This window comes from Chanodichthys erythropterus, chromosome 14, assembly GCF_024489055.1.
Source record: "Chanodichthys erythropterus isolate Z2021 chromosome 14, ASM2448905v1, whole genome shotgun sequence".
In the NCBI taxonomy this organism is placed as follows: Eukaryota; Metazoa; Chordata; class Actinopteri; order Cypriniformes; family Xenocyprididae; genus Chanodichthys; species Chanodichthys erythropterus.
Window position 1 is genome coordinate 28,611,799 of NC_090234.1, and position 12,325 is coordinate 28,624,123.

The 12,325-nt window shown below is 38.2% G+C and overlaps 1 protein-coding gene across 3 annotated transcripts in view; it reads right to left on the bottom strand.

Annotated features, from left to right (window-relative positions):
* Nucleotides 1–9,043, bottom strand: part of stxbp5l (syntaxin binding protein 5L) — a 173,863-nt gene extending 164,820 nt beyond the window's left edge. For all 3 annotated transcript variants that reach the window (XM_067409209.1, XM_067409210.1, XM_067409208.1), the window contains exon 1: nucleotides 8,876–9,043. In XM_067409209.1, the coding sequence (XP_067265310.1) occupies nucleotides 8,876–9,043 (168 nt within the window). The remainder of the gene's footprint in view (nucleotides 1–8,875) is intronic.
* Between the last annotated feature and the right edge of the window lie 3,282 nt (nucleotides 9,044–12,325).

The following is a 12,325-nucleotide window of genomic DNA, read 5'->3' on the forward strand; positions in this document are numbered from 1 at the left end:
AAAGTGCACTTACACATAAAATAAAATAAAATATATTTTTTTCTGAGCACGTTTGGTACTTTGCTTTGCAGCACATCTTATTTTACGGTCTCCGTAGAATGAATTACTTATGTCGCACTCCTAATTTGCAAGTCGCTTTGATTAAGCATCTGCAATAAATGTTATTCATTTATTTACATTTATTCATTTATTTAATGTAAATAACTCTGCAATGTAATCAGATTCAAAAACTGCCTCAAAATCCTTATCTTTCAAATACTCAGTGACAACTTCAGCAAATCCAGCAAAAAAAATTCAAATTCATACTGCCATAGGCGCCGATTTATGTTTCTGCCGGTGGGTGCCCAGTGCCCCACATCAACCCTCATATATTATATTACAGATAGATACGCGTTTAGTTTTCGCGTTCCCTAATAGTGTAGTGGTAGGATTTTTCGTTAATACAGTCAGAGGTCCAGCCGTGCTCTAAGTATCAGTGGTTCGAATCTGCCCTCATATCGTTTTTTTTTTTCCTCATAAACTTCAAAGAAGTTAATTAATGTTTGTATATCAAGAACAGGAAAATGTATGTGTGCATTTTGTTAGTGAGATCCCTGGAAAGAAGAGTCAAGCAATAGATTGACACGTATGTCAGAAGACTAACTTGCACGAGCCACAATGCATGATTTCAAAAACAACACGTTTCAGCGCTAGTTCGCTTCTTATTTATCTCAAATCAATGTCAACTTGATGTTTTATTTGCATTATATCCGTGCAGCAATATGACAATTTCGACCCAAAAAGCACATTCTTTTCACGAGTGTTGTCGCGAGTCATGCAAGGAGAGTTTGAGCGCGCTGATGTATCTGATCGAGAGCAGAGCCATTTCTGCTCACGCATCACTTGGATGCGTTCTCGACGTTTGCCATTAAAATACTGCCATATAAACGGCCTTAAATAAACTATAAAAAAGGGTGAAGATAGTGTCTATTGGTTAAAATCAATGGAGAATATCTCGTATTTTTCCGTGGGTGCTCCACGGGATCGGCGCCTATGCTGCCAAATTCAGAAAGCTCTTTTTTGTGACATCAGCTAGTTCATGAGTGTTTTGTGGGTAGTCTGTCTGAGGCTGAGACTAGTGTAGGTATAGGACACTGTGTTGTTTCATTCTGGGGTCTAAGGTTTAATCCCTGGGATCCCAGAGGATAGATTTATTGCTCAGAGGTTGCTCTTTCAAAGATGTGTTATTTGGTGACTGAAGAGGTACAGTACTGGGGATTGCCCCTTTAGAAAATCACTTAACCTTGCTCAAGCAGGACCATGTCTGTAATAAGCCTACTGTAAGTTCCTTTGATTTAAAAAAAAAAAAAAAACTAACAAAAACTCTCTGCACACATATACACTAAAAGCTTGTTGTGGTTCTGTCAAGAATAATAATCTTCCAAAGACAAAAATGAACTAGGAATGCAATCTGACTCCGAATACATCCATAGGGTTAGAGCCTGTGAGAAAATAAATCTGAATTAAAGAAAGAAAAGAAAGAGACAAGGAAAATAGTTAAAGAATGAGAGGAGGAAGAAACCCAGATTATGAGCATTCTCATACGACAAAATAAATAAATCACACACACACACACACACACACACACACACACACACACACACACACACACACACACACACACACAGTGCTCAGCGTAAATCAGTACACCCCCTTTGAAAATGGTGCCCAGGGAGCGATTGGGAGTTAGGTACCTTGCTCAAAGGCACCTTAGTTTTGGGCATTGAGGGTGGAAGAGAGCACTGTTTATTCACTCCCCTACCATATTGAGAATCGCACTCGCAACCTTTGGGTTACAAGTCTGACTCCCTAACCATTTGACCATGACTGCCCCAATAAGCCATAACCCCATCATTTAAAGAAAATAATTTTCTTTGAAATGAGGAAGCTAACTACAAATAAGGAAAGAATAAAACAAACAGAGCAGGATTCTAGCCGTTCCCTATCAGAAATCTGTTTCAATCAGCCTTAAGTACAACAAATAATGTTAAAACAATTGAGTGAAAGGGAAGAAGACAGAAAGAAGCGAGTAGTGGGAGGGAGGGGGGTTGATACCAGATAAGAGAAATGAGGCTCTTTTATTGGGTCAATAAGTGTGTCATCGCCCCGGTGAAGCCACATGAGGGCAAACAGCCCACTTTAAAAGCAGTTCTGTCACCAATCAATTACAAACCAGACCATCATCCTGCACACACTCAACAGAATATGACAGAAACAAAACGATCAGTCAAAATCCAGTCCAAAGTACCAAGAGACTGGAAACAAACACAGTACAACCTGAAGGTTAATTGAGAGTACTTGTCCTTTGAATGACAACAAGACTGTTAATTCATCCATCTGCTCATCTAGTCTTTGTTAGAGCTGGTGTATGTGCATAATATCTATCTAAACGTCACTTGAACGGAATGTGTGGGCGCAGCTTGTTTGAACCCTGCTGCTGTTTATGCTGCGGGCTTCAAGCTGCGCTAAGAGCGAGAGTTAGAATGCAATTACTGAGCTTACAAGCCATTGTGTACTTGAGCGTGCATGTGCACGTGCCTAACTGGATTTCTGTCTACAGACATATCAGCTATCACTCGCCTATCCAGAGAGGGAGACTGTTCAATGCTGAAGTCATTGGAAAGGGACGCTATGGAAGGATGCCAATCACAAATGAACGCATCTGTCGGGGGTGATATGATCGATGACTTGAAACAAATATTGATGAATGTTGGCAGTGCGGTTGACATGGAGGTGAGGCAACAACTTCTTAATTGAGCATTGGATGCTGTTTGAAGAAATCGCGAAATTCTAGCCAGACGTTACGTTTGTCTCTTTCACTTTCACTATCAATATACATGTTACAGTTATCAAGCCTGAAAAGAGTGACAAATAAAGCGCACAGTTGTCTCTCAGAAACCTGTCAGAAATCTTTATTTCTCATAATTGCAACATCATTTCTGGCAAACTACATATTTATATCTCAGAATGTGTCTTTATATCTCACAATATGTGACTTATTTTTATCTTCCAGTTGTGACTTGTATATAACAGCATGTCAATTTCTTTTAATTTTGGCTTTATATCTCACTTTTATATTAAAAATATAATAATACATCATTTTTAATGTGACACTATTATTATTCTTAAAATTTATCATACAATTGTTTTTTAAGTTTTACTCTGAGGTGGCAAAAGTCTTCCATAGAAATTCTAAACATTTAACATCTTAAATTTTAGTTCAATTTATCATGTAGGCCTATCATTTTATTTAATAGCGATTAGTAGTATTTTTTTTAAGTTCTTAAAATCATAAGTACACATAAATACACAGAACACGCAAAAGAATTGTCCTTCCACTTTCTCTTTAGTGCGAGTCACTCAATTACAACAAGAGAAAATGAAGGGGCATCAGAGAAGTGGAGTGGAAAAAGGTTTAGAGGATATAGATTGACTGAATAGGGCTATTCATTTATCGGTGATTACAAGCACAGAGCTGTTTGGAGTATTAACTACCTTAGCCTTGCTCAGTCAGTGGAGAGATGACACAGAGTTTGAATGATGGAAAGAAATAACAACAAAATTCAAACAAGAAATCAATCAAGTTGAGCACATGTAAAAATAAAAAGAGATAAACAGAAAGAAGTAAGGGTGTCAGGCGCTGTATAGGCTGTAGTAAGTGCAGGATCACAAAGGATAACATAAGGAGTCTTTAATAGTAAATTCCACTTGGAACACATAGTAGAATCACAGGGAAGAAGCTCTGGAAATAACCATGCATAACATAAACAATAACAGACCATGAAACAAAGGAAATTGAGAGCTTAAATACAAGGGAGAATAATCAACTGAACAGAAACAGGTGCGTAAAACTAGGCTAATTAACAACCAAGGAAACTAAATCAACTGTCAAGTAGCATGTGTGTTCTGCACCTGCTTGTAAGTATATATGTCTATATCAGCAGGTATCAATAGTCATTTTCATCATTCAAAAGGAAAACTGAAACTAGGACTGCAGATATACAAACCATAAAAAAGCAGCACTTGCTTACCATTTCGATTATATCAATCATGCTGAGCACTTTCTCCATTATTTCTAGTCGGCTCATGTTATTTTGAAAATATTCGTGCATTCAAATGCTCAGGTAATATGACGTAAAATTATAACAGCCTTCTGTCTGCCCAACACCGATTCAACATGCTGAAACAGCCCAAAAAACCCAGGCGCTGTCCAACTAGAGCCAATGGTGTGGAACAAACCGAAAAAACTAAGCCGAAGGCCGACCGTCAGCTTAATGTGTCTCGGTCTGTCACTAGCTACACGTCACTACAGCACACATCTTTAGATGTCATTCCTCTCAAAGACAAAGAGAGAGGACCAATTTGGGTGTCCAGAAACTCTGAGTTGAGAAGATATACTGTGAGGATGAGGATCTTGAAGATACAATGGATGATTATTAAAGATGCATAATACTACCATTCAAAAGTTGTTTGTTTGTTTGTTTGTTGCAAGTCTTTTATCCTTAGCATGGCTGTATTTATTTGATAAAAAATACAGTAAAATCAGTAACACTGTGAAATATTATTACAATTAAAAACTATTTAATATGTTTTAAAATGTATTCTGTAATGGCAAAGCTGAAGTTACTTCTCCAGTCTTCAGTGTCACATGATCCTTCAGAAATCATTCTAATATGCTGATTTTGGTGCTCCAGAAACATTTCTTATTAACAATGCTGAAAAAGATAGTGCTGTTTGATATTTTTGTGGAAACTGATACTTTTTTCAGGATTTTTGGATTAATAGAATACATACAATTTAATGCATCCTTGCTGAAAAAAGTATTCACCTCCTTTTAACAGTACTCTATTTAAGTAACTATATTTAGCTTTTCTAGAATATTTGAATATACATTTAATATACAGTATTCTTATATTAAACAAATCAAAAATAGTGAATCCAAAAAGTCAATAAAACAAAAACAACAAAACAAGCTTCCACTCTACCTTTTGTTTGCCATTGTTTGAACACAGCAATGTTTTAAAAGAGTTATACTCTTCAAGAAGTTTTGCACATTCCTAGGATAGATGGATTCACTCTGCTGAATTTATCAACAGTGTTGATGATGAAAAAATCTATCTACAATAGAGACTGTACAATACAATTCATACTTGTTTCCCTTTGGTTGAGTGAGCACAGCTTTCCTGTTGAGAGATGAGGATACATGCAGACAGAGCGGGCTGCTCTACAGCACAGGCTGTGCTACTGCGGTCTCAGAGCACTGAAGAGGAGGCCAACAGTGTTGACAGAGCACTAACAGATTCAAAACACAGTATCTACTTTGTTTTTTGTAATTTGCAAAAGCAAAAACTGACTGCTGACTGGCTTAACAATACAAGTTCCCTGCTGTTTTTTACCTTCCGTTATGATGTTACATACACATTCACATTTGTTTCTATTTTTTCTCTATGCCTTTGACCCTATTATTACTGTGTGCATGCTAGATCCATCCTGGAGTATACAGAACTGAGAGAGTCAGAGAGATATCTACATTCTACCACACATGAAACATGACAGCCCTTGACGGGAGTTGTTGTCAAAGCTCATGATTCAGTTGAGTGATCAAACCAGAAATGGGTGTCACAGTGTGTTCTTGAGCACATGAGACGGTGTTCGGCAGTCTATTTCAGATCTGAAATAGTCTCCAGAGCACTGTCTCTGACAACATCCCAAAGAACCCATCCCTCGACAGACCATGAGGCAGATGCTTTATACATGTCTATAGAAGATTAACTTGTACAATTCACGATTGATTACTTCTGCTTGTATCAAATTTCATTTTAATTAAAGGGCTCGTATCATGAAGATTTGAATTTTACTTTTGTTAACTGTGCGTTGACTGAATGAAAAGAGACATTTCAGACAATGTTCGAATCTTAGTAAGGTTCTCAGACAAACCCCTTTAAAAAATAACAAATAACTGTTTTTTTATTGTTATTATTATTATTTAGTGGTGGACATTTAGGAAATTTAGGCCATTTAGTGTCCACCAAATTGTTTTTCCAATTTTCAATGGGAGTGCCACATTTCTGACGAGTGTGAGTGTTTATTTCACACTGAGTGTTGAGTGCTCAGCATTTTTTTCTGGTCGAGGAGAGTTGAAAATTGTTCAACTTTGGGTAAAACATAGTGCTTATCACTGTAATCTTTACCCAGCCATTCAGTCGCAGTGGAGGAGGGGCAAGACAAATACCACAGCGACCAACCACCAAATCCTGCTGGGACAAAGGCAACAAACGACAACAAGCACAACACTAGAACAAAATCAATGAAAACAAAAGCCAGAGCAAATACTTTACATTGTGTCGACTTTTTTATATTCAGAAACAAGCTATCTGGGATATCTGATACTAGTAACACTTCCACGAATATTTCGTACATATATCACATATAGTGTCTCAACTGAAAAAAAATAAAAAATGCTGGGCTGCCAAAGAGCTCTCAAGCACCCACAGCAAAGTGTTTTCAGAAGAGAGCTGGCGTTTTCAGCTGGCTAAAAAATGCTTTGGTACACCACAGCCTTATGAAGTGTACTCTAGGAAGGTGCAAACTGTGAGTCAGGGTACGTTTACACAACAACGATGTAGCCTGCTAAAAACAGAAACGTTTTTCCTTTGCATTTTTCACGTACAGACGACAACTTTGTCAAACTGATCCCCGTTCACATGGATCCATGAAAAACAACTAAAAATACAGTATTATGGAGCCAAGCCAGTAGTGAGCGATGTCACTTTGTAAAGAAACACTTCAAGTCTATAGACTGAACACATAATGTGCATCCGTTTTTGCGTTTTTGTAGTTTACACAGAGACAATAATGGTATCGTTTTCAAAAACTTGCACTTTGAATCCTGTTGTTTTTAAAAGTTTGCATTTTCAGGCCCTCAAAACGCCAATGTCATGTAAATGACTGGCCAAAATGCATAAAAAGTTTTATTTCCATCCTGTTCATTGTCTTTCAAATTAGTTTATACATTATTAATAGTCCTACAGTTTAAGTGCAAACAGGGCATGTTTCTGAAACTCTAATACAAATGTATTATTATTATAGTTGTTGAAATAGACCTGCTTAATCTTAAATTACAACACAGGTAGCTAAAAGTTAGAAGAAAAAAAACTGCACTGCATATAGGCTAATAACAATGAAGCATGTGCTACCTCTGTGTGGACCTACATCCTAACAGTATCTGATGGTTTAACTAATTTATTTATCTGGTGATTATTTTTTGTATATCCAATCTGTTAAGATTCACCACATGTTGCGAAACGTTTGCAAGTCTCTTTGGACATAAGCGCCAACTAAAGGAATAAATTAAAACGAAAAACCGCTTGGGCATGCTGGGTCTGTAGCCCGAGTCTCTCACCGTATATTCCCCGGGGAGAGCACAGCAACACCGCGGTCCCATTACTATACTTGGTGAGAACGAGGCGTGTGCCGGTCGGCAGTGAATGAATGTGCTGCGGAGGGAATATTTCACAAGCAGCTTCATAAAGTGTGATTTCTGCACGTGATACATTCCTGCACTTCCATTCAAACGGTACTACTATCGTTCGTTCCCTCTTACCGCTTTTCCGCTGTCTAAATTGCTATGTTGGAGAACAACACACGTCCATCCTCGATCGCTCTACAAAGAATTATTTACTCCAAATTTCAAGCTCGAGCCGAACCGATTCAAGTGGAGGCAGAATCGCTGCAGTCAGCTTCCGCCACCCGACCGGCTCCGTTAGGCCCTAAAAAAAAATCTAAAAATAGCTTCAGGAAAAACCACACAAGCCCGGAGACTACGGCAGGCTCTCTCACTTTTTATGTAAGCGAAGACACCTCGGTTATGTCATTGATTCCCTATCACTTGACTTCTTCACTGCGGAGATGATAGAGTCCCAAGAACGCTTCAACATCTCACTCCTGAGCATCTAGAGATAGATAGATAGATAGATAGATAGATAGATAGATAGATAGATAGATAGATAGATAGATAGATAGATAGATAGATAGATAGATAGATAGATAGATAGATAGATAGATAGATAGATAGATAGATAGATAGATAGATGGATAGATGGATGCTGATGTAAAAGGTTGGGGACTGGACTAAGCAGCAGTGGTTGAGTCTTTTCAAAGTTTGAAGGAGCCAATACTATAGTGTAAATGTGAACACTAAGAGCCCAAAGGTTCTGGCTCCATTTTTTGGTATTGAGAGCCTGGTATCTCACCACCTGCCTGTTTGTTTTGAGCTGTTAACTACTGTTTACAACTGAGAAAACTGTTAGGGCTGAGAACTTAAAGGAACAGTTCGTCAAAAAATGAATTTTGTCATCATTTATACTCATCAGCATGTTGTTCCAAACCTGTATAACTTTCTACTGTCAGAGGAACACACACACACACACACACACACACAAAGAAGATTTGAAGAATGTTGGTAACCAAACCATTTTGGCTTCCATTGACTTCCACTGTATGAACAAAAACACTGAGACATTTATCAAAATAACTTATTTTATGTTCCACTGAAGAAAGAAAGTCATACAGGGTTGGAATGACATGAGGTTAAGTAAACGACAACAGGATTTTCGTTTTAGTACAAAGTGTGGTTTACTATGCCTGAGCACTAGAGTATGTCTCAATGTATATTGTGTCTGCTGCTGGTGCACTGCAATTTCTATTGTTGCTCTATCAATAACAGTTCTCCCAACAGCTGCATTGATTAGCACAGGCCTTTTGGCCAAAACTGGCTGCACATCTCTACTGCAATGACAGACGAGCCCTTTGCGACAAGCTAGATGAGGGCACCCACCTTACAGATCTGGAAGTGCTCAGACATCAGCGTTTCCTGGATCTCTATCTCGCGCGGTGTTGGTGCCGCACTGGGGGTCCCAGCCGCACTGCCGCACGCGGGAGATCCACCTGGGTTCACAGGCGAAGAAGTGGTCAACCCGTCCAAAACCTTCCGGAACTTCTTCATCTTTATCCTTGTGTTTACACTTCAACGTTTCTCTTGGAAAATCTTAAAACGTGCCGTCGAGACACTTAAAACGGCATAGGAGATGACGCGGCTTCACAGCACGAATTCAGACTCCTCGTTTCTTCTTCCTTTCAGGATTTTATGTGCACAGAAAGTCGCAGAAGAACCTCATTTTCCAAAATAAGGCTGATGATAACAAAAAAAAGAGTAGATGGTGAATTGGGGAGAACGGCGAAGAGAGGTTCAGTGCGCATTAAAGCCTGAACCAGGCTGGAGAAGAACCAAGAAACTTCATGGCACTTACGCAGGACGGTATCGCATCCAACTAGCCAACATTCTCAGAAGCCATGTCAGAAACATATTAAAGTACAATTCACTTTGGTGAAAATGAATGTTACTCGCCGTGTTTTATCGAGACTCGATATCTGTACACGCCAAAACTCACGCTGAACGTTTGTTGTTTGAGATCCCAGACGCAGAGGAGACACGCCGCAGAGACGCCGTGTATAGCGACGAGCCAACGTCGAAAATGGATTACAAACTGCCTGGAAAACACAAGAAATTTCACTGCCTGAAAGGTTTTGAGTGGAATCCCCTTCTCTATTTCTTTCTTTTAAGTTATTTGGGAGGAGAGGAGGCGAGTAACCTCGACCCGAACCTAGAATCTCTCCCGCAGTCGAGTGCGAGCTGCTGTCCAAGGTGCTGAAAGATTGAGCGAAAGAAAGCCACACCCCTCTCTGTTCTAATTGGACCGTGTGCCACGGCCCTACTGTAATCCCCGCCTTTCAGCAGCAGCGATTGGACCATGTGCTTCAGAAACCACAAACAATGAAATAGTAATTTAATTATTTGCACATTTTTTATTGAACTTAATTACTTTTAATACACCAAACTAAGCAACAAAGGTACAGTCATTTTTCATTCCCAAATTGAAAATGAAATATTTAAAAAAAAAATCAAAACACAGAGAACCACAAACTGTTGGCGTCGAATTTGGCATCGGTATACATCTGAACGTCCTGCCGAGCTGCTGGCAGTTGCTTAGTTAATTTAAATTTAGAGGTGCAGTTTAGTATTTCATTGTCCAATGACTAGTATAAAAACAACTGAAAAACATTAATATTCGCTTAAAAATATAGTATTTAAAAAAAAAAAATGAAATGCTACACCAAACTCAAAGAGACACTTCACAAGCGGAGTAGTGGCTGCATTATTGTTCTGTGGTTATAGCCACACTCTATCCATCCTGCCCATAATGTCCTCTGATAGGCAGCGGTGGCCTCGAGGGGGCGCTGTGATGTGCATCTCGCAGATGCAGATTACATAAGCGCTTACATCATTTCTCCCATCGGCACGGCTTATTCCATTGAGTCTTTTCCCCTGAAATCTGCTCATGTTGTTGATACCTGCTCCAGAGATTTTGAAGCTCATGATGCTCCTGTGAATTTTATTCGAAATCTTATGATTAGATGAAAAGAAGAGAACAAAAGAAGCTATAATAAATCCCAAACTTTTTTAATTTGCTTCATTTGTTGATTGTGTTAGACATCTGACATCTGAATAGATTATATTCAAAAGAACAGAATATACTGAAGATTAAGACAAGCAGTCAACAGCTCTGCAAAGATAGCAGGCATGTACTGATGCCACGTTAAAGTTTAATATAGAGCTCCTTAATATACAAATTATTTAATTTATAATAATATAAAATGTCTTTGCTTTCTATATATTCTGCTCTTTTTGAATGTTATGTAATGTGCAAGTGTAGCTAGAAGGATGCTAGTCACACCAAATATTGATTTAATTTAGTGAAAATAAGTTAACTGATAAAAATATTCATGGAATGTTAAAAAAAAAAAAAAAAACTTTTTACAGTATTTGTTCACACACACACACTCACACAAACACATTATATAATCTATTTAGGTGCCTCAAATATCATATTGTGTACTAAAATAATTTCATTGTATTTTTATATTTTGTAAGTTCCTGAAAGAACAGGGTGACTATAATCAGAAACACTGCACCCGCTTTCGCTCATCTCACCATATCTCAACAGGAAAAAAAGACTAACTAAAGAGGGGAGTTCGCAATTATCGTGATTATAGGGTACAAACGTTATGCTTTCTAGCATTTTTATCCTGACATTTTCAGTTATCTATTGCTTTGACTGTTTATAGGTTATAAAATTATAGATCAGGCTCAAGCTCTCCCAATTAACAGGCTTGAAGCTCAGTAGGCTGCCACATGTAATTGCTTTTTAAAATCTCTTCATTAAATATACTATTCATCATGAATGCCAAGGTCTCTTTATTGGCACATACCCCAGAAAAGATTATCTATGATTGTCTAAAGGATAGAATATGAACTTTAATGATGAGAGATATAAATGAAACATTTGTAGCCAAAATGTTTATGGTCATTCTTCTAAATGTTATAAGGATTAAATCATTCCGGTTTCTCGTGCTAATGCAGCTTGTCGCTTGACAAACATCACCATATGGACTTATATCATAGTTATATTACTACGTGGCCTATCACGACCGAGGCACGCATGGTAGTGTTTCTAAAAGAACTCAGTAGGGGCCTTCTCCCTCTGCTGCTTGGTGGATGTATTACAGAAGAATCCCTTTGTTGAGAGGATTTGGGAGTGAGAAAAAAGCAAAATAATCCTCTTCATCGTTCCCTCAGGGTAAACAGCATCCAAGATAACGCAGCTGCCAAGACAACGGCACGGGGAGTGTGCTGCACAATGGGGCTGCTGCGTTAATCTTCCTGCTCGAACCTGCAGACATGGATTAGGGAACATGAACACGTCAGGTATCCCATAGTGCAATGCAGCTGGGGAGTTTTAACTGGGCATTACACGGATTAAAATATGATGTGGGAGACCATTAGCGAATAAAGCGGTGGATATTTATTCACAAATTCAAAATGTTGTTTGAAATAAAACTAAAAAAAGGGAAGGGTTAAAGGGTTAATTCACCCAAAAATGAAAATAATGTCATTTATTACTCACCCTCATGTCGTTCTACACCCGTAAGTCCTTCGTTAATCTTCGGAACACAAATTAAGATATTTTTTGATGAAATCCGATGGCTCAGTGAGGTCTACATAGACAGCAATGGTACTTCCTCTCACAAGATCCATAAAGGTACTAAAAACATATTTAAATTCATTTGAGTACAGTGGTTCTACCTTAATATTATAAAGCACCAAGAATACTTTTTGTGTGCCAAAAAAAAAACAAAAAAAAAAAAACTACTTTTTAACAATATCTAG